Raw genomic sequence first — 27,111 nt, forward strand, 5'->3', positions numbered from 1 at the left:
GAAATTACTCTGTTATATGAATAGTTGTTTATTCAGCCATTTTTTGCATTTTACAGCTGGAATTCTGGAAATTCAAACACCACATCTTTGCCTGTGAGCTTCTTGTACACACCAGAAAATGTTTCCACCTGTGAAGACAAATAAGTCTTGCTTATACATGCTGTGCAAACAATTAACTCTAAGTTAACATACTTAGGATACTATACTATTTGCCAGTCTGTCTTCACTCTGAGGCCAATTATTTTCTTCTAGATTAAGGTAGCTGAGGATTTACACAAAAGATACATTTCCTCTAGAGTATTTGGGCTCTCTCTGATTTTCAACAATGTGAGACCCTGAGAGCTGAGCAGGCCCGAACACAAGCCTCCCATTTCAGAAAAAAAACAAGTGAAGCGCAGGCTTTACTGAGCACATCTGTTTAAGGTCAAAACTAAATGCTTCACTTCAAAAACAACAAAAACACCAACCAACCAACCAACCCCTACTCATACAAAAAACCCAATAAAACATTGTCTGGTCCCATGAGGGAACCAATATAGCTACTTTATAATCCAGGGGCTTTGGCAAGTTGAACTAGAGCTTTAGCTCAAAACTGTCTTGCCTCTATTTCAGCACCTTACTCCAAATACAAACCAAAGCATCTCCACAAGCCAAAAAGCAAGTCTTTTCCTGTATTCCTAAGCTGTCTCTTGGGGATGTCAGACTGTTACCCCCACCTGCATGAGAAAGTAAGTTTTTTTATTTACCTTGTGTTCAACATTGTTCTGTTGTGCTTTGTCCAGATGGACTTTTATAAGCCTGCTGCCGTCCAGTTTCACACGGATTCTCTTGCCCACGATTTCACTGGGGAAGACCAGGTCCTCAAGAATGGCATCGTGCACTGCAGTAAGTGTACGGCTGAAATGCCACATTTATAGTGTTAAAACACATCCTCTTGGAAAATTTCCAGTTTGACAAGGTTTAAATCTTCCACAGCATGCTTTGGCTGAAAATTCAGAGGCGTTTTCTCTCTTTAATGCCACAGTGTGACAATACAGCACTATCACAGGGCATGCAAAAAGAAAAGCTCAATTCTACAGAGTGCAGAAACTTAATAACTGCACAAGAAAAAGTAGCCAGGTTTCTGACCTTTTAGATCACACATTGATTTGCGGCAAGAGCCCTGAAACATACTTCTATTTCTACATATTTAATAAATATTTAAATCAAAACCAAACTGCTCCATCCGCAACTCTGCCAGAGACACTGACTGGAAAAGTTTAAGCGGATAAGTATCCTCGGCTGCACAGAGTACTGGCTCCAACCAGTTTTGGAAACACTGGTTTCTTCATCTGCCTAAACTCAAGCAGCTTAGAAGATCAATGTAATACAGAAAAAAGACTAGCTGACCAATTGAGTTCATGCTTAGAAGACTGTTTGAAATCTACATGTGTGTTCCTGAACGGTCCAGAAGTGAGCCAACATGAGAAAAGGTGCCCAGGTTATTTTACGTGAGTCTAGAGCATTATTAAGTCTGCAGCATCCTGATCCAGAGTTTCAGGGCAGTATCACTAGTAACCAACACCTGTGTCTACAGCAGCACTTCACACCTGACCACACTGGCATAGCTAAGGGAGACAGACATCCACAACAACACAGCAGCCTGATCTCATCTCAGGCTGAGACAGGGGCAGTCCTGCACACTGGCCTTTCCTCATGCAGAAAGTGGCAGTGTGCTACTCAGACACAAATGCTAACTTCTCTAACCACTGTGCAGTGCTAATTTTAAAAGAACACAGGCAGAGTCTTCCAAAGGCAGGACTGCAGCTACATGAGTATTGTGAAACTGTACTTTAAAAATCCATGCCTGAAGACTGCAAAATACAGTAACACATGACACAGGTATAATACTGCGGGAGCAGGGAGAAGCTACAAGACATGCCACATGTCATAAACAGGACAAACCTTTAAGACACAGACTTACATAATGATATAGCAACATACAGATGAGGCACTGACATCCACAGAGACATAGCAGTGTTGCATGTCTAGCAATCCAGTGACTAGATGAGAGCAGGGAGGCCATTTAACACAAATGACTATACTATTGCTATCAAATTCATATCCAGAGGGACTAGTACTCGTACCTACACCCCTCCTCAGCCACTCTCTCCCTCATTGCATCCCCTTCAGTGTGTCAGCCTTGACTTCTGCACACAGTCTAACATGTGATGTGGAAGAGGCTCTTCCTACAACTTAAAAAAAAAAAATAGCTCTTGTCAGCACACTGTGGTAACAGAAACAGCAGGTTGGGGTTCCTTAAGCCAGCACTGCTAGCTAAAAACTTGCTGTAGCTGGAAATACAAATAGAGTGCTAAGAAATGCAACACAGTGCCCAAAGGTGACCTTTCTACTGAACACTTTAGCAGTCAATGACAGATACAAAGCAGTATTTCAAGCAGTAGGAGAAAGGACAAGACCAGCCAATCACTTCAATGACTTCTCAAAAACTCAACTAATCATTACTTGACTAAACTACCAGGTACAAAAGAAGGTTGTCATACTGAATCAGTATCATTTACCAACCTTCTTGGACGTTTTTGCTTGTTTTTTGTGCGGCTTTTTCTTGTTGGCTTGGGCAGAATCCTTCTCTGTTAAGGTAAGACAAGAACAAAAAGGCATTTCTCAGTATCTGGTGGTTACAATGAACTCAGAAACATGCACCTTTCCCTCCCCCCACTAGAAACCAATTCATGAAAAGCCAAAAACGTAGACTTAAGTATGCTTAAAGTTACATCAGCATTAGAAACTAGAGAACTAGAGTTGCCTGCAGAAGGTAAAAACTGCTGTACTGCTGCATTTCTCAATTACTACTCCTGTATTCAGGGCACTGAAATAGAAGATTTCATCCCCTCTCCCCAGGAATACAACCACAGTAGTTTACTATGTCTCATCAGCACTGTGAACACACTTCTTTGGGAACAGAAATCCCAAGGAATTTCAAACTTCTGTTAGACTGAGCCTCTGGTGCAAACCAGAGTAGTGAGCTCAGTTCCACAGACAGCCAGGTGACATCTGAGATTGAAATGCTAGTTTTAATAGTAAGATCTATTGCACAATCCAGATCAAATCCTGGCTTAAATATAACCTGTTCCAAAATTAGGATCTAAATCTTAGGTCAGTAAAACTTAATTTTCTACTTTCCTACTGCAAGTGTAGATGTTTTAAAACATTCTAGATGCAGTTTTAGCCACCTGCACTATTTTCTACCATCACACCACAGCTTCTCCACGACTGTGTTCATGATGGGGCTACCATTATCCAAATTGGGTCATGTCATACTCAAAATCACATGTTCCCTTCTAAAATAGATTACTAAATTGATAAGGAATTCTCAAGGGATTACAGAATCACAGAATCTAAAAAAAATCACTGAATATGCTGAGTTGGAAGAGACTGACAAGGACCATCGAGTCCAGCTGCTGGCCCTGCACAGAACATCCCAAGTCACAACATGTGCCAGAAAGTATTGCAGAAACACCTCACAGCACTCTGTCAGGCTGGTGCTGTGACCACTTCCCAGGGGGGCCTGTTCCAGTGCCCAACCACCTCTGGGTCAAGAACCCTAGGTGAAGTGAACCAGAGGCACTTAATTAAAATAAATCTTCTTCGCCATATGAAGATTCAGGGTAAGGTGCTCTGGCTCTAAAAATTGCATTAAAATTTTTCAGCTAGCTTCAGTTTAACCAATTATCCATTCTGCAGACAGATCCCTAGCTTGTCCAACCCTTAAGTACTGCCCAGAGATCCCTCCAACACCCTTTCACCTTAGCTTCTGCCATATATTTAGAACTTGCATGAGTTTTTTTCCCTCCTTTCCTATAACTTAAAATTTAAGTGCCCAGATCATCTAAGTGGAGCAAAGTCCCTATTAATATTCACTCCCTTTTATTATAAGCTTTGTGTGTCAAACTTCTGAAGGAGTAAGAGTGGCCAGAACAAGAAAGATCCCCCATGAAACAACTTTACATCTCACCAAGTTTCCACTGCTGCCACCTGTAAACATTTTAGCCAACATCCACCAGACACTCATTAAATTTCCTGCTGGTACTATGAATTACTATCACTGTTACCCTGAATGGGTAATACAACACTGGAACATGTGGAAGCCTGGACTAGATCACCTCCAGATATACCTTCAAATCAACATTTTTGTGATTCTAAGGGGTTTTTTACCTGAGCAATGAACACCACATGTTTTCCACTAAATTTCTTCTCCAGCTCCCGAACTAGCCGCACCTGAATCTTCTGGAAGGACTTCAGCTGAGGAACTGGTACAAAGATAATGATGGCTTTTCTGCCACCACCCACTTCAATTTCCTGAAACAAAAGTACAAAGTAAGTGTTAGCTGGGGGTTGAGAAGTAATGTTTGGTTTGACCATGAATCCTGAGCACTGGTATTGATAGTCTTGCTTCTGACTCCGTGGGGCAGGGAGTGCATCAGAGAGCAGTACCTGCCTTAATGCTCTACAAACAAAGCACTGACAGAAAAACTTTTATCAGAGTACTTGTTTCACTGTGGAGGAGTGATTAGGCAATAAATCCCACCATCCCTTTCAGAACCACATCCTCTGAACAGCAAAGCCCATTCCTTCTGTAAGATGAGACTCAGGGGCTAGAACTGCCACTATACTGAATGTTTACTATCCCTTCTGCAGTTGTACAGATCCAAAGTTTCAAAAATTACTTGCCTCTAATGCAGACTCCAAACAAAGTTTAGGGGAACAAATCTCTGACTTTTAATCTACTGCTTCATGGAAATCACGTCCTGTTGGCCACTTGCCCTAGGACTGCATCCCTACTCAATCAAAACATTTCTCACCTCTCCAAATACCAACAGGATTACAACACACTAGGACAGGTTACTTCTCTCCGCTTTGTCTCTCCAGTAGTTGAAACCCAGAGTTTGCTTACAAAGCACTTCTCCCATGAAACTGGCTGAAGAGACATCCTCATTCTCCAACAGAATGGAAGGATGAATTCTTCTTCACCAGCTACCTTCTCATATGAGCCAACTCAGATGCCCATGGGAGATTTCTCACAAATAAAATCAAGCAGCTAAGTAAACAACAAAGACTTTTCTGAAAGCATTTCACTAAGGACAGGTGGCATTGCTGTACTTCCAGAGAGATGTGGTTTCTTCTGAAGGCTGTTCAGCTCATACATGATACATGCTGCTTTCTGCATTCCCAGATTCTTTTCAAGTTAACTCTAAGCAGTCAGGCCCCTGTGTCTGTACTGGTGGGCCTGGGCAAAAACCAAAGGCAGCCCAATAAAGTTTCTGATTGCAGTGACCTGCTTCATTGCTGCCATCCAGTCTCCCAGGCTGACAAACTCTAACACTAACTTTCTTTCTCCTTTTCCACTAATTGCCTTCTTTTTCTTTCTTGATGTTTCAGCTGCCTGCATAATCTAAAACTGGAAACGTACAAGGAGGCTAAGCTACACTATCAAGTCAGTCTATTGCCACAATCCACCTACCACCTACTATCTGCACATGAGAGACTCATGACAATTTTGTTTTTTATGAAAAGTATTGCAGTTTATGTTTCTGAAACACCTACATTTCCAGCCAGTACCTACATGTAAAAAGCCAGTTTCACACTCCAAACCCAGTCTGCAGAGACATGAAGTAGAAGCATCGTTTTCAAACACTTTTATTTAACATACTAAATTGCTATTTGGGCTTTTACAGTGACTTTTCAAACTATAGTTCCTAAGAAAAACACGATTACAGAATCCTACGTGCTAGCAGCAAATACCAGAAGACAAGCTACAACAGCACATAACAAAACTATCACAGGCCATAAGGGCTTAAGTCACCTTTCACCTAGTACAGCAATACCCACAAAAATTAAACACACACAAAAAGGGTCACCACCCAGCTCTTAGTGGAGAAGGTCCAGCCTACCTTAGCTGCTGTGATGTTCAACTCCCGCAGCTGAGCCTTTAAGTCGGAGTTCATTTCCAACTCCAGCAGAGCCTACAAAAGTGAAATTGTGGAATAATCCATTACGTACACTTCAGTTCATGAGAATACTTGAGACCAAAGCGTGTCCACAGTGCCAAAGAGCAGGTATAAACTTTTAACCACAGTCAATATCAAAGACTTAACTTCCTGTAAGACACACCAACATCCAACAAGTTTAACTAATGGAAACAGAGGCTGACTCAGTTCCAAAATAAAACTAGGAAAGAAAACACGTTGGCAGCATCAACCCCCAGGGTCTGGACAACTGTATCTATAACTTGAAGTGAGTTACTGAAGAGAACAAGGAAAAGTCACGTACCTGGGATATACCAGACTCGAACTCATCTGGCTTTTCGCCATTAGGCTTCACAATCTTGGCGCTAGAGCTGAACATGGCCTCTCTGCAACGCAAAAGAACACTTTGGCTGTCACCAAGCACGTGTCACCTGTTCCAAACACAGCCAGGACTCTCCAACCCGGCTGCGCAGCCACACGCTCCAGAACTAAGCCAGAGGACGCCACACGGGCCGGGCCAGCCCCAGCATGTCGCACCAGGGGTGACTACCAGGCCACAGGAAAAGCGTCCCAGGGAGCGCGGGGCCTGCCCACCTCGGGGCCCGCTGCAAGGCCCCGGGAGCCCGGGGAAGCGGCCCCACCGCGCACAGAGCCCCACGAGCGGCTCCACGGGCGAGCGGCACTCCCGGGCCTGCTCCCGGCCCCGGCCCCTCCTCCCGTAGGGCTCCGCCGGCCGAGGGAGGAGGGAAACCCCGCCGGATGGCCACCCCCGGCCCCGAGGTGCCCCGGCGGCCATCGAGCCCTGGGCTGGCGGTAATCGGGCGCATCCCCACGCCGCGGTGCCGCAGGAGGCCCCGCTCCACTCCCGCTCCCGTATCCCGGCGGCGCCGGCGGGGGAACGGCGGCCCCGGCCCGGGCACCCACCTCGCTCCGCGCCGGCCAGGAAAAGAGGGAGCTCTCGCGAGAGCAGCACAGATCGCGGCCCGGGAAGGCGCTGGCCCCGCCCACCCGTGTGAAGCCAGAGCCGGAAGAAGGGCAGGGCCGGCGCTGCGAACACACTGCGAATCCGCTGCGGCGAAGCCCGAGCGGACATTTAGGGTCCTGGCGCGAGGGGCGCGGGCTGGCACATGCGCAGTGGCGCGGTGCCCTCCTGTCCCGCCTCAGCCTTTTGCGCTTCCTGCGGCAGGGAGCGAGGGAGAGGCCGGGAGAGGCTTCTCCGCTCGGCTCTGTTCCTCGCTGTTACGCCGAGCCGTCGCTGTGGGCCGCCCTCGCCGCACCCCTCACAGCAGAACTTTTGGCCTGTGGTGTCGAAATGCCGCTCCTGTGAAGAGCCGCCAGAATGTCGGCCTTGGCACCGCGGTGCGCTCGGTCTGCGCAGACCGCGGAGCTCCCTCTGCTCTCCCTCTCTCCCTCTCCTTCCCTCCCGCCAGGGCTGTCAGGACGGCAGCAGCCGCCGCTCGAACAACAGTGGGAGAAGGGATGGTGGTTTTCCCTGCCCTCTCCGTTACACCATTCCACGTTAATTTAGTGCTGTGGGAGTACGCCCTCTCAGGGCGGAAGAGAGGTGATGGAGCAGTGCTGGCACAGTCACCCCCGCCTGCAGCGAGGGGTGAGAGCCATGGCCAAACGCATGCCAGGGAGCGTGCTGGCATCCCGGGAGTGTGGGCAGTGGGCAATCGCCTGCCAGCACAGGGCAGCCTGGCTTTGATTCTTGTTTGCCTTTGTAAACATGACCTCTTAGTTTCTTCTGCTAAGACAGTGTGCCAGTGATCACAGTTACCAGACTGTTACTAGACTAGAAATAATGCATGAGTCTTCAGCTGTGTTCAGGTACTTCTAGCTCAACATGAGCATCCTGGGGTTACCATACTCTGTCATCAGTGGAAGCACTAGTATATACTGTGTTATTATCTAACAAATAACACTTGCACACTGATAAATAGAACTAACTGTACTTTTTCATTTCGAAAGAAGTGACTTGCATGTTGATTCATGTACAAGTGCCTGGCTGTATATCTATCTGAAGTGGAGCTAAAACCATGCCTCAAAAAAAATCCGTATCTTGACATTTCCCTGTTGGCTGATTTAGATTTCTTGTTCAAGGGCAAGTCCCACTTGGAGGCAGGTGTGCAACTCTTTGCACATACTATCCAGGGATGTTAGGCCCAGGAATGGGGTTCAGAGCACTGGTTCTGTGCTTACATTCCTTGGATTACCCCAAGAGCAGCCAGCTTAAGCTTTGTGTGCAAACACATTTGCTATTACCATGTAATGCTGTGTGTAGTCTGTTACTTTACAAAATGCAATAAGGGAGTAATAAACCCTTGTAAACAAAAAACTGACAAAGACACCAACATCCCAGACTAAACAACCTTAGCATCTGCAAAATGCAGCTCATCATGTTTTCTAACATTTGTGGACTTTTCACTAAATTTATGATAGCCAGAAAAACACATTGTTCAGTGCCCATTTTTCTCCCAAGTCGCTCTTCTTTCCTAGCATTAATTCAATGAATGGGAAAAACTGCTCAGCTCATACTGATGGCCAGGATTAGTATTTATAGAGATTTGGTTTGGCTAAACAACAATGATCAGACCTGATTGAAAAGTACCAAAAAGAAAGATAACATGGAATCGTCTCATCAGTCCAGCAGTATGCACTCAGTTTATACTGAGAAGCCACTCATGAGAGGGAGAAAGAACAGGTGATGCGTGGGTGGATCAAAACATGACTGTTCATAGAATTAATGTTCATAGAATTCATAGAATTAATGAGATTATCTGCAGCTTCCCATCTCCGTGTTGTGAGTGCTGAACAGACCAGGATGGTACATAACAGCAACGAGAAAAAAAAGTGTAAAGAGATGTTTCCTCTTGGACACTGAATTTACGATAGGAGAAGGATGTAGAGTGATCAATGTGCCTGGTAGCCCATAATGCCTGGTACTCAAAATATCTGACAGGTTTTAAGAACCACTGTGGACCTGTGATCTTTAAAAGAAGTTAAGTCACTACAAAGTAATGTAATTAAGAGGGTTCTTATGCCATTCAGTCTCAGAATGGGCATGATGAAGAAGTGGAAAGAATAAATTAGTCAGACGTGTAACAAAAGTATCCCAACAGCAACAGGATGCTCTGTGAAGTCTAATGAATGTGTTGGAAGAAGTAAGGAAAATGCAGTAATTATATTTTCATACAACCCTGACCAAGTTGTTTCTTAGTTCCACCAAGGCCTGTCAAATACCTAAACTCTTCGGGTTTGGGGGTTTTTTAAGAGAAATGTTATCCAATTAATACACATAGTAATTAGGTGTAATGTTGAGCCCGTTTGTTGATTTTGCAACAGAAGGCAAAATTAATGCCAGTGTTTCACATTCATGGCATTTTAATGGGCCACCCTTGTAGCTCTGGACACAGCACTCTGCAGCTCTGGCACCATCAGCTTTGTCACAGGGATCTGTACTAGAGCTATGAGGGAAGTACAACAGCAGCTTGGATACCTTGGGCTGGTTCTGGAGGTGGCCACAACAGTGTCCTCATCTTTGCTACTTTGATCTTGTCAGAAGCTGAGGTACTGAATTTGGCACACACCCAGCTCCCAGCTTTGGTCTGCCAGTACACGACGGTCCAGGTGCTAAGAGGATGGTGCCAGACTCTTTTTGGTGGCGCTCAGCGACAGGATGAGGAGTAGCGGCCATAAACTAAAACATGAGAAGTTTCACTTCAACATGATGAAGAACTTTTTTACACTGAGAGTGGGCGCTGCCTGGGGAGGTCGTGGAGTTTCCTTCTCTAGAGACATTCAAAACCAGGACGTGCTCCTGTGCCACCTGCACCAGCTGACCCTGCCATGGCAGATGATGTCCAGGGGTCCCTCCCAACCCTAAGGACCCTGCGATGCCGTGAAGGTGTTTCTCCTCACTCCAGAGGCCACCTCGCTGCAGGGCTCAGCTGGAACTCACGCACCTGGAGCCTGGGCAGCAGGATGAGAACCAATTCAACAACCTTATTCAGCTCCAGCCTCTCGGACGTGCTGAACATGTCAGCGCACCTGAGAGGTCTGCTTTGCCTTTTAGAAATGGGGTTTCCAGAACGAGGTGGCTTGTGCAAAGCCGCTGCGACTTCATGTCCCAAACAACAGCTGATTTAGGTTTTAAAAACACCATTATTGGCGGGGGGAGGGAACAAAACCAACCAAACAAAAAAGCAAAGCCGCACAAAATCCTGCGCTGTGGCATTTTCTGGTACTTTGGCCTCTCTGGCGGCCCGTAGGAGGCCCCGGCGCTGCCGTGAGCGCGGCGGCCGCGCAGGCGCAGTGGTGCGCGGGGGGCGCGGATGGCGGCGGTGCCGCGCGATGCTGCGCTGGCTCGTAGCCGTGCTCAGTCACTCGTGCTTGGTGCCCAGGGCCGCCTCCATGTTCTACGCCGTGCGCAAGGGCCGGCGGACCGGCGTCTACCGCACCTGGTGAGCGAGGGGCAAGGGCCGCGGTGGAGCGGGGAGCCCGCCCGGCCCGGCCTCACCGCTGCCCGCTGTGTTGCAGGGCGGAGTGCCAGGAGCAGGTGAACAAGTTCCCCTCCGCCAGCTTCAAGAAGTTCGCCACCGAGAAGGACGCCTGGGCCTTCGTGCGCGCCGGCCTGCCGGGGCCGCAGCAGCCGCAGCAGCAGCAGCCCGAGCCGGCAGGTAGCGCGTCCCGCCGCCGGCAGGGAGGAGGGGAAGGAGGGCGGGGATCCCGCCGGGGGCTCGGGGCAGGCTGAGCCGGCGCTGCGGCTGCTGCCGGAACGCGGGCACCGGCCCCTGCTCATCCCTCGTCAGTGGCTCAGCGCCATAGCCATGGCCTCCGGACACGAGGATGGATGTGCCAGTGCAGTGAAAGTGTTTCTGTGGGTGTTTGCAGAGCGTTGCTTGTGTACGTGTTCAGGTGTAAGGGCCATTGCACGTCTGTTTCCTCTTCGGTTTGACTTAGGATGAAGAATGACTGGAATATTCTATTTCTTTTCGGTAATAGTTTGGGGGGGTAGGTTGTCAGATAATGGACTAGCATTGCTAATAGTTGCTAACAACTGTTGTCTTTAGAAGCAAATAAAGTAAAATTTGATTCTGCTGAACTTCCTAACTTCTTTTTTCTTTTCTTTTTTTTATTTTTTTTTTGTAGAGGCATTTGGTCCTCCAGCTGTAACACAAGAAAATGGTAGCCAGAGAAAGGACCCAGAATTAAATACCATGTGTTGCAGTACGTGTAAAAGGCCATATGAACAGTCTACAAATGAAGAGCAGATTGCAAAGCGTGTGAAACATGATGAAGTACACTCAGCGTGCTCAATACCAACAGTCAGTGAAGACAAGTTTTCATATATGGGTGAGGTCTTTGATCATTCCCTTAATTATTTTCATTTGTTTATTCTCTGTGACGAGCAACAAGTGTAACTACTAGAAAACTTATAGGGAGGTTTGTATATGGCAGCCTTAGGCCCATTATTTCTTTTTGAAATGAAAACATGAACCACTATCTATTTGTTCACGTTGTCTTTCAGTGTAATTTTGATTTGTTTTAACTGATGTGAATATATAGCTTAATCATAGTGTTATAGGCGTGATTTTATGTGTGTCTGGGCTACAGATTGGATGTAGCTTTGACGTTTTGAAGGAGACATGAACCGTAGTGAAAATTATGGGACTTGGGGCAGAAGTTCTTCTTGAGGCTGACTGGTTTGACAGCAGTGAGGAGCTGCAGTGGGACTTGTGGTGCTCTGCACTGCTAATTCACATGGCTTCTGCAGTTACCTTTTGGAAGGGCTCTCTGGGGGAAGGAAGTTTTGGGGCTTAATATACTAGCAAACATTTCTTCTACCTTAAATAGTCAGTATTTTTGAAGAAGTGCTGATTTTGATAATTCTTTTGTAGGTGACTTTGCAGTTGTTTATACAGATGGTTGTTGCTCTGGTAATGGACGTAACAGGGCACGTGCTGGAATAGGTGTCTACTGGGGACCAGGCCACCCTTTGTAAGTAGCTCAATGGATTTTTTTTTTATTGATTTATTCTGTTTGGGGTTTATATGATTTACAGTACCAGCCTCCTTTTAAATATGAAGCTCTGTTGTTGAGACTCATAATGACAGTGTTGTAAGACTGAGTCAGGAGATATTGAGGGGAACAGAGAAAGCAGCCTCTCTGGGAAAAATCACTGGAAATAATAGTCTTGTCTTTAATTATACACCATTCTGAATATTTGGAATAACTAATCTACTGTTTGTTCTTTGGACGCAGAAATACCAGTGAAAGACTTCCTGGACGGCAGACTAATCAAAGAGCAGAAATCCATGTAAGTAGCAAATGTCCTGAAATACTTCTCCATGTTAGACTGCAGCTACACTTTCAGGCCTATTTCAACTCTGGTTTCCAGAGACCAGTATGGAGTTCTAAGAGAAGTACGCAAAATATTCAGAGTTACAACTTCAAACAAATAGTTATCTTCAAGTTTTGGTTTTCATTGGCTTTGAACTAGGTAATTCACCTTGAGAATTTCCAGATGTCACCAAGAACAGCTATTTGAACAGCCTTACATTAGAAAAGTCTCACTCTCAACTCTGCATAGATTCTCTTGCATTTTTAATGTGTGTGTTTCAGACCTTAGACTGAGGACTGCTGAGTATTGGTTGAGAGTCAGCTTCTTAATGATGGCAGGATCAGAGTGTCATAATCCTTAGATAAATATAAAAAACGATTCTAGGCTCCTGACTAACTTCTGTTGACAACAGCAGATTTAATCTTCTCTTTTCATCTCCTCTTAATTACGGTATTGTTGCTATCCCACACTCCATGTTTGGAGATGAACTGAAATGAGCAATTGATCTGCTTAAAAGCTGCAAAGTTCATTTTAGAGGTGGTGTTGGTGTGCCAGTGGTCAGATTTGTCACTAATTTGTCACTTTTCAGTTCTACATCCACACCCAGCCACTTCTTCCTGTAATATTTCAGAGCACCAAAAAAACCCCCAACCTGTTAAGGCATCCAGACTGTTGGAACTGATATGAGTTCTTCCTCAAAGTTTTGGATAAAATGCCTTGGTGTTGATAGAGGTTTTAATAGTTAGTAAATGGGTCAGAGAGCTACTTCTTCAGCACAGAGCTGAACATCAAAATGTTACGAGGTTTTGTTTGCTATTGAAACTTAGGTGCCTGCCTCTTTGCCTGAATCATAAAGGTGTCATTTGTAATACACAATTTTGGGATCCTTTACACTAAAACACGTTGATAACCATTGGTGGAGAGGTTACAGCAATATATGTTGTTCTGTGTTAGCATCAGGTACTTTGTTGGTATCTTAATTCCATGTGGTCAAAATCCTTTCTGAACTGTGGTTGTTTTGAAATGTTCTTAAGGCAGCCTGCAAAGCAATAGAGCAAGCCAAGAGTCAAAACATCAAGAAGTTAATAATCTACACTGATAGCAAGTTTACTATTAATGGTAAGTTAATGATTTTAATTTTCCTGATCCTTAAAGACACTGCATGCTTTTCCATTACATAAGACCCACAGAACATTCCTGGAGAGAGGAATGATGTAAGGAAGATAGTGCATAACTTAACACTTATGACTGCTTGGGGGATAACTTCAGAGTATTGGACATTGCCTGCTAACTGCATGAAATAGGAGTAGAGTCAAAGTGTCTGTTATGGTGAATGCTGACAGAAGTAACACCAGGATTTGTGTCCTGAGCTGTGACAATATCTAGAGAAATGTTGTTCATGTGTAGGCTGTTAAGGCTGTACTCAGGAAATTACTTGGAAGTTGGTGTGGTAACCTGTAGGGTTTTTGTTGTTTTGCATGTATTGGAGAGGCTGTTTTTAACACACACATCTATGAAGTACATTCAAGTTCTATTGCTTCCAAGCTTTTAGGCTACCCTGGAAGACTAGCCAGAGATACGTGCTCACATTAAAAGACCTGGAAAACCTAATTTTATTCTCTATAAATACCATATGAAGCAGCCAATAAGACTTAATTTCAGAAAAAAACTTCTTCGTCTTTCCTCAAGATCTTCAGATTTTAATCCTGTGAAAATCTGGAACTGCCTAAGTTTTTTATTTTTTTGATTGGTTACGTTTTTTGTTTGTTTTTGTTTGTTTGTTTGTTTGTTTTTTATTCAATTTACAAAGGCAGTACATGTTTGTTTGTTTCCAGATCACTTTGGAGATTTGATTTTGTGGGGTTTTTTTGAAATAACATTAAACAAAAACTTAGCACAGCTTATGGTTGAAAATTAAATGTTGCTCTTTTTGTCTTAGTCTCTTTGGTTTTGCTGGCAGTTTCATTTTGCATTTTGGGTCACTGAGGTGCAGGTGCCATTCTTGTTTAAGCAAAGGCATTTTGTAGATGTGTCTAGGAATTATTATTTTAAAATGCCAAAGAAGGACGCTTGTAGTTAAGTACAAGTGGATGTAATTTGGTTTTTAGGAGGTTTGTGTTCAAGATTGGAGACTTCCTGTTTGGTTCAGGTCATGAAAGCATTAAGGATGTCTTACACTGTCCACAACAGCACAGGTATTTTAAAAAAATCCTTACTTAAGGAGTAATATAGAAAATACCCTGGTGAGCAGTAGGCTTTGCTTACTGTATCATCAAGCAAATACTTAGCTTTAGTTTATTGAAGTTCATGAGATACTTTGTGTACAGTGCATATATAAGATTGTCATCTTTTAACTAAATATCTGTTTGGAAAAACAGATATTTAATTTAATGGTTGGGTAATTCAGGTAATAATGAAAAAATACAATCCTGAAAGACAGCATCAGAGAAGCAAACAAGAATTATCTTTTGTCTCCAGTGTTTTTGCCTGAGACTTTATACAGAGGTAATGTTTTGTTAAAAGCCTGTTGGCTCCATCTTGATCCTTGCTGGCTTCTTTAACAGCACTTTTATGGTGATACTCCCTTTGCACAGGTATTACGAGCTGGGTTGACAACTGGAAAACAAATGGCTGGAGAACAAGTTCAGGAGGAAGTGTAATAAATAAAGAAGATTTTGAAAGACTTGATAATTTAGTAAAAGACATAGAAATTCAGTGGGTAAGTTCCTTTTTTCTTATTCTTAATGACATTTTAAACATGTTTCCGGTAGAAACTTGAAAGTGTGATCATAACTAAGACTTTTGTAGAGCATAGTATTGTACATCCTTAAGTAAAACTGCAAATACAGAGAAGCTGCTTGTTGTATTTAAAGCAAATTAGCAACATAACATAGATTCTTGGAACCAGTATTTCATTTATTTAAATGAATATTTTTATTTGTTTCCTGTCTCTTATTACTGCTTAGAAAATGCCTGCAATCATTATTTCTAGTTTGTTAGTGGTGTTAGTAGATGCAATTTCTGTTCCTGGAAATCTAACTTTAGAATATAACTGGTTTTTGTGTCATAGCTGAATTTCTGTATTTGCTTTTCAGAATTATTTAGGATGTTGCTTTGTTGGAGTAACTCAATTACATGAGTGTCTTTAAACTGGGAAAACTTAAGTGTGTGTAACCAAATAAACCAACTCTAGTTTTCTGTGCCTTAACTGCATTTCTTCTAAGGAAAATAGCACGAGAAGGTCTTTAAAATAACAATTTTTAAATTGTTTTGCTCTCCAATAAAGAAGTAAACCAACTTCTATACAGATATTTCTGGTAGAATGTATTTTTCTGTACCCTATCAGTGTTTAACACTTCAGGGAAATATATTCCTTTGCTTCTTAAATTTTAGCCTAATTATGGTATAAGAACACTGATTTGAGAAAATGTGTGTACAGTTGACTTTGCAGCTGTAATGGCATGTTTACTCAGCTTCTGTCTTTACTGTGTAGAAAATAGGATCATGTAGATATTTAATGTGCAATGTTTTGATGGGAATTTATTGCAGGTATTCATGTTGCTCTGTGTTACAGAGTTGGTGGCTGCAATTTACAGGCTGGTTAGACTTTCTATAGCTACTCCTAGATTCTATTGAGGAGAAAGTGTAAAAATTTAAAGACCAACTAAGTTCAGCTATTCTTGGGAATATTTTACATAATTAAAAGATATTCCTTTATGAACACTTCTTAAAACTGAATCTCTTAGAAGAGGTTGGACAGATTTTGTTTTAGGAGGAGTGTGTGCATGCAGAGTCCTCCATGGGCTGCAGGCACATCTCTACTCCACCGTGGCCCTCCTGGGCTGTGAGGGGGACAGGCTGACTCACCATGGCCTGCACCACAGGCTGCAGGGGAATCTCTGCTCAGGTGCTTGGAGCACCTCCTCCTTCAGCACAGACCTTGGTGTCTGCAGAGCTGTTCCTGTCACATATTCTCACTCTTTTCTCTGGCTCTTGTGCTGCATTTTTACCATTTCTTAAACATGTTTTCACAGAAGAGCCATCAGCTTTGCTGATGTGCTTAGCTGTGTCAAACTTTGGGTCCCTTTTGGAGCTGTCTGGATCTGGCTTTCTCTCACGCAGGGGCGCAGCTCATGTCTTTTCATAGAATCCACACCTACAGCTCCCCATGTGGTACCAAAACCTTGCCATGTAAATCTGATGTCACTTCACACCCACTTCATGCTTATTCCCTCTCTAATCTTGTCAAATAGCAACCTTGATTTTCTTCCTCACCTTCCTACTCCACCCTTGCTTCTGACAAGGATGGGCTTAGGGTATAAAGTTTTTTTTAGTTCCTGATTAATGGATGGACAGTTAAGACATCTGAAAATTGAGAGGATATTTTGATATCCTATGTATGTATCCTAAGTGAGTGCTGTAAGTACCAAGGCTTTTAGTGGAATAGTGGACTTCGGCTTTTGGGGAAAGATCAACTCAGTTTAACCACTGAATGCAGAAAGGTGGGAATTTTGAATTGGAGCTGTTGTCTGCGTTTCTTAAAGGATAGGTTAGCTGGTCCTTATGCTTTTCACTAATTCCATAAAGATGATATCCACAGTTTGACAAGAGTTTCCCTAGAGGAAGAGAGACAATGAAAATCTCTGGGAAGAAAACCTAAGGGCTAAATATTAGGTGAGGACCTCTGAGGAGGTGCTCGTGTACTATCAGTGACAGAGCATTGCTTTATCGAATTTCACGTATCTACTTTTTTCCTGGTTTCTTCCATATCTAACACTGCTATATTTTGTCCTGACAGATGCATATTCCTGGTCATGCTGGCTTCCAAGGAAATGAAGAAGCTGATAGACTAGCAAGAGAAGGAGCTTGTAAACCACAGTGCTGATGGCCTGGGACTAGAGACTGTTGCACTGGGAGGAAAAGGCCTAACATGACAGCAACAACTTGAACCGCTGTAATTGTTTTGGAGTTGAACTTTGAGCTGTACTTCTTTCTGGCCTGAAGCACTAAATATAAACCAACTTCTGGGAAGGAAAACCCCACATTTTCTTCTGTTGCATTTGTTTTACAATTGAGACAATATTTAGTTGATGATACTGAGTATTTGTTTTTTCTCCATCTGTTGGAAAGGCTGTGGTCAGTGCTTTTAGCTGTCTTGTGTACTTATGAACTCACCTTAAAGACAGGCTTTTGAAGAAGTAATTTTAAATCAAAGTGTTCTGTATTTTCCTCTTTAATGAAATAAATGTTTTTTTTTTTTTTTTTTCGTGCAGAGGTATTTATTGCAGCCCAAAATAGCTGGGGCAGACTTTGGGGTTTGTTGATTTGGTAGGAGGTCACCTAGCACAGATGTTCATTGGTCTGCTCTGGCATTCTGGTACTGGCAATAACTGCTCTACAGATGGGCCTGTAACGCTGACCTGTGTGTGCCTCACAGTGGCAGCTACAGCAGCAGTAGCTTTCTTTTATCATGTTGTTTTGCAGGGTAGCATGAACTAAGAAAAAGCCAGGTCACAAGACAACTTGAACAATGGATTTTTACTGTTCTCTCTACCTGATTAATGTCCAAGCTTTTTGTCTCTGGCTTTCTGTTTTCATTAAGCTTTTTTATGCATACTGGTTCTCGTTAGCATTGTTAGTTCCTCTTCAGTGTTGTCCTAAAGGTAGAAATTGACATTTCATCTGAAATGGGACTAGAAGATAAGCTTCTCCATACCTTCCAGCTCTGAAGGGTTTGACTTCATTTTGTCCAGTCAGTTATGAGATTAATGGAATGGTTAATGTGCACTTAAATTGCAGAGTAATTACCAGTAATCAACATGGGTTTATTTTCTATGCAAATTTACAGGAAAAGCAAACAGGTTTGTTGTGTTATCTGTATCAACTTTTCTGTATGGTACCTTTGCACCACTGAATAGTAGGGTTTAAGCTAGGAGTCATAGAAATGTTTTTGGATTTGTTAATTTGTATACAGGTGGTTAGAGCTGCAGAAGTTTGTTACTTAATAGTTCTCATGCATTATAATATCTTTCCTGAGGCAGAATGTGAGGTTTTACATATTTAATCACATGATTGTAGGAGGAGGAGGAGACTGGCTATCCAGTAGTTAATAGGTCAGTGAGGATTTTAATTTTTTTCTCTCATCCAAAACTGCACATTGAAGCTCATCTAGGGGTAAAAGTAAAAGAGGGCACTGATTGGGCCCCCTCTGCTTCTTTGTATGTACACACACAATTATCTATTTACTTTAGAAGTTTGGCTGCAAAGGAAAGACCCATCACCCTGATCAGGTATCTACTAACTTGCCTATCTTACATATTATGTTAAACAAGTAAATCTTGTTTATTGTATGGAAATCAATTTTGTTTTGGGTTTTGTTTTTTTGGTTTTTTGTGGGGTGCCTTTTTTTTTATTTTTTTTTTTTTTTTTTTTTTTTTTGAAGCAGGAGCTGATTACCTGAATCTAATAGGTAGTTTATAATAGAAAATCTAATAGGACAGAGTTTTATATCAATTTCGTATGAATGTTTATTCTTATTCTGGAAATTCAGGACAGAAGAAAGGCAAGAGGAAGGTTACAAGATTAAGGCAAATTAAAGGATGGAAAACAAATAGTACTTCTCAAAAGGAGTTAACAGGGGCTCGAAGGCCTCCAGAGGATGGCAGATCTCTAAGTCATCTTTTCAGAGAACTGCAGCTTTAGGAGAATATTGGCATTTAGCAGCCACGATATTGTGCTGGCTGTCCCAAAATGCCTACTTGTCCTCCATGTGCCTTAGCACAGCTTCTATAGAGTATCTGTTTGATAACCAGTAGTTCTTAAACATAAATACTATACATTAAAGGGATCTGGTACCTTTTTATGAGAATTGGAATAGTAGTGGTTGAGACACTTGGTAAGTAAGAAACTCTTTATGAAGAAAAATTTTAAGGAGGGATTGTTTCAGTTGTCTGGCCATTCTTATATTGTGCTTAGCTGGCTCTTGGTTTATTTGCCATATAGGATCAGGTAGATGCAGGAGTCTGGAGGCTGGAGGGGACACATCCCAGGGTGTCACTTGTTCACTCCAACTCAGGGAGGATGCTGAGGATGTATCTTCATGGATGGAGACGACACGAGTTATCTGTGCAAGCATGTCTTACCACTTTATTTTTTGCCTAATTTCTTTTTTTCCATATTGAGGGGTTGCAATGCCGGCCTTTAAGCCTGAGCTGTACCAGTAAATTCCATCAGAGCATTACAGTGGGGGCCGACACGATGCAAACACCATGGCCGTTCACTCGGGTTACCCCGGGGGCTGGTGCGGGTGAGCAGCTCGAGCCCCGGCCTGTCTCTCAGGGACTCTCGGCTCTCAGCCTGGAGCTGTTCCCTCAAACGAAAGCTCCGCACCGTACCGTGTTCAGTGCGTTTGGAACGGCCCATGGCGCCCCTGTACCTCTCTGCCCCAGGCCGCGGGGCGGGCCCGTCCCGCTCGCTGCCGGGCCTGGAGCCCCGCCGGGGCGGGACGCGCTGGCAGCCCGGCCCCGCGGAGGCTGTGGCGGCGCGATGGTGGAGGCCTGGTACATGGACGAGTCCCAGGAGGATCAGCGGGCGCCGCACCGGCAGCGGCCCAACCGCGCCGTCAGCCTGGAGCAGCTGCGCCGCCTCGGCGTGGTGTACCGCAGGGTACGGCGGGGCCGGTATTACGGGGTACAGCGTAGTGTACCGCAGGGTGCGGCGGGGGGGGCCGAGGGTACGGCAGGGGTGATACCGCGGGGTACGGCAGGGGTGGTACCGCCGGGTACGGCGGGGAGCCACGGGCCGGGCTGAGCCGCGCGGGGAGCGCCTGGCCGGGCCCGGCCATCCGCAGAGGGGAGGCAGCGGGGGCCGGGTGCAGGCGCCCCGTGTCCCTGTGGCTGCTCCCCCTGCAGCGGCCGAGCCGCCCCGGCACTGCCGGCACCTCGGGATTCCCACGAGCGCCTGAGTTCAGCCTTTAGCAATGGCGTCTGAATGCCTTTTTTTTTTGGTTTTATTTTTTTTTCCCTCCTCTGTTTATTTTTTTAGTTGGATGCTGATAACTATGAGACTGATCCATGCTTGAAAGAGATTCGGAGAGCAGAAAATTATTCTTGGATGGATATAGTGACCATACATAAAGACAAGCTTCCAAATTATGAGGAAAAGGTACGCGAAACTTGGCTCTCAATGCGAGTTTCCGCACCGGCCAGCGTGACACCTGCACAGCCCAGTGGGACATGGGGATGAGGCTTCCACGTCTAAAATACATCCTGTACCGAAGTCCTGAACATGAAAAAAGAACCTTTGATATCATTTTAAAGATAGTAGGGGTCTTTTGCTTCTATATATTGCCTTCAAAGGTTTTGAGGATCATTTCCATCATTGTCATTTCAAAACTAAGATTCCTACCGGGAGAGTTCTGCCAATGCTGACCTGTCCTCAGAGAGCCTCTCTGGGATGAAGGCAAGTGGCTGCCAGCTGGGCCCGGGCTTTGAAGGCTTTTACATCCTAATGGCTGCTTGCATAATGTGTCTTTTTTAAGTGAGTGTTAACCCCATGGAATTGTTCTTTTTACAAGAACATTTTTTACCTTGGGGAACTCGTACCCTGACAAGTTCATAGCAGCTCAGCACTGTTCAGGTGAGCCTCATAGAAGGAGCTTTCTCATCCCAGCCTCCAGGTGCTGCTGGGTGCTGCTCTGACTTGAGGGCAGTAAACCAATGACACTTCATATTTTTATTAAACTTCCATTTACCAGTTTGTTTTAAGCCCATTGTGTTCTAGTGGTTTTGTTTTGGTGAGAAGGTGAACTAGGTAGTAACTCATTAGGTAGATAGCCTGGGTAGGCTCTATCTGACAGAATGATGAGCCATTCTTTACAAGACATAGGGACTTCTGCTCATCCTGCTGTGCTGGATCACTTCTGGCTCAAGGACATCTGCAGAAGTGTGGCTGAATATCATCCAGACCTGAGCAGGTGGTGATGGTACCTGGCATTGCACTGCACACTGTGCACTAAATCTCCCAGGCCTCTGTTAATTGAACTTTTAAAATGTGTTTTGTATTCTATGCATGTACAAAGAATTCAACATTCCATAAAAAAGAGAATGTTGCTGCCCCTGTCTTGGACAAGAGAGCCTGGAGCTGGGTCTCACAGTGTGTGGGCAGGCATGACACACTGTTTACATCAGATTGCTGTAGATGGGCCGTGCTTGGCAGTAACTGCATTTTCACAGACAGTAGTAGTACCTTGTGCAGCTAATTCAGCTCTACATAAGTGTAAAAGAGATGGGATAATCTGTGGCTTTTTGGTTCTGTGTCTTGGGGGGAGAAAAAGCACAAAATGATCAAACTGAGCAAGCTCAAGGACCAAATCCTGCAGTGTGAAGTTTTACCTATCTGTCTTTCAAATGAATGTAAGCATCACTGTTATTCAGAGGATGGTTATGTACAGCTCGAGCTGCTATTTCTTGTCAGAGGAGTTCCTGCCCTCCAAAGGGAATGTAGAAGCCTGCTTAGATGTGTCTGGAAACAGGGGCTAGGTGGCTGTCTTGGCCATTTTACCCATGTTGGTCTCCTCTGTTAGTTAAAACACAGTTACCCTTTGAAAGCCTTTCTCAGCTTCTCTGTGTTTCTGCCAGTTTTCTTTCAGCTTTCCTATGTTCAGTGGTTTTCCAAAATATTTGCTATTCCTAGATAAAAACATTTTATGAAGAACATTTACACCTCGATGATGAAATTCGCTACATCCTGGAGGGATCTGGCTATTTTGATGTTCGAGACAAGGATGACAAATGGATTCGGATTTCCATGGAAAAAGGAGACATGATAACCCTCCCTGCTGGCATATATCACCGATTTACACTGGATGAGAACGTATGTTGTTGTAGATTACCATAAATTTTGATGACAAATCCATGTGAATGTATATCACATTAGCAACTACATGCCCTGAGACTTGCAGTTCATTAGCAAAACATATTAAATATGAAGGAGGAGGATGAAAAATAATAAATAATTCACAGCATCTGAACCTTTCATCTCCAGGTCACAAATTCAGCCTCTCCTTCTCAGCTGTAACTGTAACTCTTTGCCATGGGATATCTGTGGCATATCAAGCCTTGGGCTCTCCTTCCCACAGTTGTCCCAGCTGTTGTTTGAGGTGGACAAGGTGTGGATGGATCATTCTGTTGGGTATTTTTGTGGGGATAGAAGAACATGTCTACGTCCAGCAGTGACATTTTTCACAAGTGTGAAATTCAGCTTTGGGGAAAGAAGGATTTAAGGGTCCAGAGCCACTACTTGCAACTACTGTATGCTAAGCTGGGTGCTGGCTTCACAGGTGGTGGCCTCCTTTGGAAAGATATTTTTGTCAGTGGGAGTGTGAGATTGGCACTTACAGTCCTGGTCTGTGTTTCTCTTCTTGTGGGCTCTTACAGAGGTGTTTGTAACCTCAGCATTACCCCTGCAAAATGGGGAAACATGCTGTCTCCTGTGTGGTGAAGTTGCATCTCTGGTGAAGGGAATGGTTTTGAGAATGGTTTTGTTTTGAATCAGCTGTCCAGAGAGCAGTGTTCATATGTGTGAGAAAGGGAGATGCTGCTTTGGTGAAAAACCCAACTTTTCCCATCTGCATCTTGAGATCCACAGCAAATAAACTACATTTACTATTCTCAGGCTTTTTCTCTACATAGACAAAACGTCAGGGGTTGTGGTTGTAAGTCCCCAAGAAGTCTTAAGTGTTTGTTCACTTCAGGAGCTTTAGTCCAGAAGTGCTGTCTTCAAAGTAAAATCTTTAGGTGCTTCTAGACCCTGGCATTTTGCAGCTCAGTTCTTTTGGTACCTAACTTTATTCTTATCATTGCTGAACCTGGGTGTAAGATAATAATTTGTTTGTGTTTTACAGAATAGGTAGGGTCTAAATCTATAGCATAGTGGACAGAAGAGGAGAGTTCCCCATCACTCCATGGTTGCAGCACTTGTGCAGGATGTAAAATCCCATTTTCTGCTGCCACAGTTGTACCTTGCACCAGGCATGTTTTTGATTAGCTGGTGTTAGAGGCTGTTGCTTTCCCTTTTGGAATCTGGAAACTTTTCATTTCCTGTAAGCTTTATTTTTTGGGTAGTTTATGCACTTCCCATTCAGTTTTTATGGCTGTGACTGTGATGCTTCTGGTATTCCCCAAAAGCATTGTGTAAACATCTTGGGTACATGTGTTGCTGCTGTTTAACTGGGCAAAAGGGATTTAAATGCTGCACTGCTGAGTAGTGTGGATCCAGTGCAAAAGGTTTGCATCAGACATGATGGTTTTGGTTTCTTTGAAAAGGGGAGAAGTCCTCCTTCTGCCTGGACTGGAGGCACTGATCATGACACAGTGTATCACTATATAGGGGCCAGTGTCTTCCACTGCAGGCACTGGGAGCAGGAACAGCAGTACAGTGCTATAATTTTCTGGGACGTGTGAAGCTTTCAGTCCATCATGAAATAATTTCAAAAATTGCTGCAGAAGTGTAAGTGAAACCCTAACTTTGGAATGAAGATCCCTTGAAAAGGAGCTCTTAAATGACTTGTCACTTCTTGTTCTTTGGCAGAATTACGTGAAGGCAATGAGGCTGTTTGTTGGAGAGCCCGTCTGGACTGCGTACAACAGGCCGGCCGACGATTTTCCTGCCCGGAAACAGTACATGAAGTTTTTGGCTGAAGAAGCACATAATGGTGTCTGAGACCTGACAGAGGGAACATCCCGAAGCCCTGTCAGAATAAATGTGCCTTGCTGCTTTTCACTGATTAAATTTGCATTTACATAGGAAATTGGAATCGCAGAATCATAGAAAAATTTAGATTGAAAGGCCATTTGGAGGTCATTTAGTCCAACCCTGTGAATTACTATGCCAGTTTTAAATCTAGATCATGTTGCTCAAGATGTTTGGAAACTTCTGGTGATGGAGGTCGCACAGCCTGTCTGGGTGCTGGCTCCAGCACTTAGCTGCTCCCATGGCCAAGCATTTGTTCTTCATAGCCAACTCCCTGGTTGCAGTTTGGAGTTGTTGTCTATTGCTCTTTCTCTGCATGTCTGGCTCTGTCTTCTTCACAGTCCCTGCTCTAGTAGGAAGCTGTAGTTGGGTTTCCTCTGAGCCTTCTCCTCTCCAGGCTGCACAGAGCCCTTTGGCTGGGCTCCCTTCTGTTAAGTAAGATGTTCAACATCTTTTGCCCCAGTTCTGGTGACTGAGGGATGTCACTTGTAACCATGTGATAGTTTAGTTTGAACCACAGACTGTTTTGAGCCCAGTGGACCCAAGTTCTTTATCCACCCAGTAGTTTGTATCCTAAGTCAGGCTTCAAGGCTGCTGTGGGACACACTAGTGAAAGCCTTGCTGGAGTCAAGGGGAATGGCACCTGTGGTGTCCCCTCTGCTGCAGAGCCATTGCTCCTGGCAGTCGGCATCAATCAGAATGTGCCCTTGATGAATTGGCATTGACTGGTTGCTCCTCATCACCGCCTCATCCTGGTATTTCTTGTGCCTGGAACACCTTCCATAATGGCTTATTCTGTAACATTCCTGGGGACTGAAGCAGGGCTGAGCAGCCTGCAGTTCCCCAGATGTTCTTCTGTGCCTTTTTGAAGGTGGCAGTATTATTTGCCTTTTTCTGCTCAAAAAGGTTTTCCTGATCTCTGTGACCTTTCAAAGATGCCAGCAGCCTTGCAGTGACATTAGTCACATTTACAGTTGCTCAGGAATCCATTTTCTAACCTTTTTTTTTTCTTGGTATTTCTGGCAGGTAGAATTGTGAGAGGTGGGCTACATTAATATTCATTTTGCTCAGAATCCATGCTAATGAACTACGTAGGATTCTGGTTTTAATTAAAGAAAAGAAACTCTCCTTCATTCTTGTCTAAAAATGTTCATAAGATAAATTTGCATAATCAGCAATTTAGTATGCAGCTTTCCAAGTTCTGCCCTGGTACATAAAACTGTGATTTTTCTCAGTAAAATGTAGCAAATTTGTTCTTGTGAGTTATTAATAAAATTACTTTGATCTGGGTATGTTGATTTTTTTTATTGGTTTTTTTTTTTTTTTATTCTTTGTGCTGACATTTAGGACCTATTGAACAACAGTGTTACTGTAATTATTAATCAGCTTTTATTCCTTGTGCTGGCATTGATTTGTTCTGTAACATGGGACAAATCACTTGCTGTGCCTCAGTTTCTTGAGCTGTGAGAGGGAGAAGAGTAGGCTTAGGCACTAGGCTGGTTTTCAGTAAATTCCTTGTGCTTCCACAGGACATGGAGCTCTCCAGCAGTGGGCACTGGAGCATTTTACTCTTCTGAATGATGAATTATGTCAGCTGGGTAGATGTACTGCTTGCTCCAGCTCTCAGTGGATGATGAGCTGACTACAGCCTGTGTGCTGATTTCAGCCAGATATAATACATGCTTCTGCCTTGCAGCCTCCTTAATAAACAACTCTAGAAGGATGTTGAAATGGCTGTACCTGGGTCTTCCTAATGTAGCAGATGATGGATAATTGAACTTTCCCACTGTTCTCTCCTGTGTGTGTGTACACAGCCCTTCTTTAGTAGGTAACAGTGTTTTTCTCACTTTGTAGCAGCATTACTGTTAACCATTTCTGGGTGTTTTATTTCTTCAAATGTTTCTAAAAGTGAAGTTGCAATTTTGAAGTGAAATTGTATTAAACTTAAAGGTTGGAAAGGATAAAGAAAAAAGTCATGTTTCCTGGGGTTTGGGTTGCAAGCTAGATGAGATGTGGGGACACAGGTGACCCTTCAATCTGCCATTGTGGGTTCAGTTTATGGGAGAGGTGCAGGCACAACCCATGCTTGCAAAATTGAAACTCATCCAGCTCTCCATGCAACCGTGACTGGCTTTTGTGTTGTGGTCCATAAGCCTGTCTGAAAATCAGTGTTAGGAGCAAATAGGAAGTTTAGCTATAGTCAGACAGACATGAGGGAGGCTGTGCTGTGACATGTGCCTTACTGGCTCAGGGATTTGTGTGCCACTTGTCTGAAGGGAGGTCTTGAATATCCTCTTGTACAGCACACTGGGGCTTCCTGCTCCCAGAACAAACTTTGGGGATTTTTCAAGGTACAGCTACAGGAATAAATGACAGTTATTGCCTGCAGCAGATTTTATTCCTTTGATTTATATGCCACAGAAAATTGGGTTTCTGAATGTAAAGTAAAACGACTGCTTTCTCCTGGTGCTGATGTCAGTCCCTGGTATCCCATTGAATTCATCCCCCTTCTAAGCTTTTGTTTCCTTTTTTTTTAATCAGAAGCCAAGGTGAGACTGTTCCTTCTCCCATGGGCCTTTCTGTTTTGATCTCTGTCTCCAAAAGGAGAGGTGGGGCAGCAGCACAGGCCCTCAGGAACCCCCACTTGCAGAGCAGGCTGCCCCAACAGGCTGGGGGAGCGACCAGGAAGAGAGACCAGGTCATGCATCCTCCTCATGAGAGATTTACAGTCGGGAGTAGTGGTGAGGGATGGACAGTAAAGCAGCTGCCCGCAGCAATTGCTTTCAGCAGCTCGCTGATGTAGGATGTGACCTGGGGAGCAGGACTGAACCACCTTGTTTTGTTGCCTCTCTGGAGGAATATATACACCCAGTACAGCTCCCATCTCCTGGCTGTCAAAATAACACACGATCGCCCCACTGGAGATCGTTCATCATTTTCATAGCACAATGCATTCTGCTGCTGGGAGGTGGCAGGGGCTGTGGGGGTCTG

General features: G+C 44.1%; 3 protein-coding genes across 3 annotated transcripts; 2 read left to right on the top strand and 1 right to left on the bottom strand.

Annotated features, from left to right (window-relative positions):
- Positions 1–4: 4 nt before the first annotated feature.
- Positions 5–7,060, bottom strand: RPS7 (ribosomal protein S7). Its single transcript, XM_030944596.1, has 7 exons — positions 6,951–7,060; positions 6,331–6,412; positions 5,952–6,023; positions 4,216–4,359; positions 2,566–2,630; positions 747–897; positions 5–128 (listed from the first exon to the last, which is right to left on the bottom strand). Exons 2-7 carry the CDS (start codon positions 6,403–6,405, stop codon positions 51–53), a joined length of 585 nt encoding a protein of 194 aa, XP_030800456.1. The 5' UTR covers positions 6,406–6,412; positions 6,951–7,060; the 3' UTR covers positions 5–50.
- A 3,270-nt stretch (positions 7,061–10,330) lies between these two features.
- On the top strand, positions 10,331–17,411 carry RNASEH1 (ribonuclease H1). Its single transcript, XM_030945221.1, has 8 exons — positions 10,331–10,489; positions 10,566–10,705; positions 11,178–11,381; positions 11,927–12,026; positions 12,291–12,345; positions 13,404–13,488; positions 14,964–15,088; positions 17,168–17,411. Exons 1-8 carry the CDS (start codon positions 10,380–10,382, stop codon positions 17,252–17,254), a joined length of 906 nt encoding a protein of 301 aa, XP_030801081.1. The 5' UTR covers positions 10,331–10,379; the 3' UTR covers positions 17,255–17,411.
- A 2,192-nt stretch (positions 17,412–19,603) lies between these two features.
- Positions 19,604–25,416, top strand: ADI1 (acireductone dioxygenase 1). The gene is made up of 4 exons (XM_030945175.1): positions 19,604–20,034; positions 20,413–20,532; positions 22,063–22,242; positions 23,959–25,416. The coding sequence occupies exons 1-4, from the start codon at positions 19,627–19,629 to the stop codon at positions 24,088–24,090; spliced, it is 840 nt and encodes a 279-aa protein (XP_030801035.1). The 5' UTR covers positions 19,604–19,626; the 3' UTR covers positions 24,091–25,416.
- Positions 25,417–27,111: the final 1,695 nt, after the last annotated feature.

The sequence above is a fragment of the Camarhynchus parvulus genome, chromosome 3, assembly GCF_901933205.1.
Source record: "Camarhynchus parvulus chromosome 3, STF_HiC, whole genome shotgun sequence".
In the NCBI taxonomy this organism is placed as follows: domain Eukaryota; kingdom Metazoa; phylum Chordata; class Aves; order Passeriformes; family Thraupidae; genus Camarhynchus; species Camarhynchus parvulus.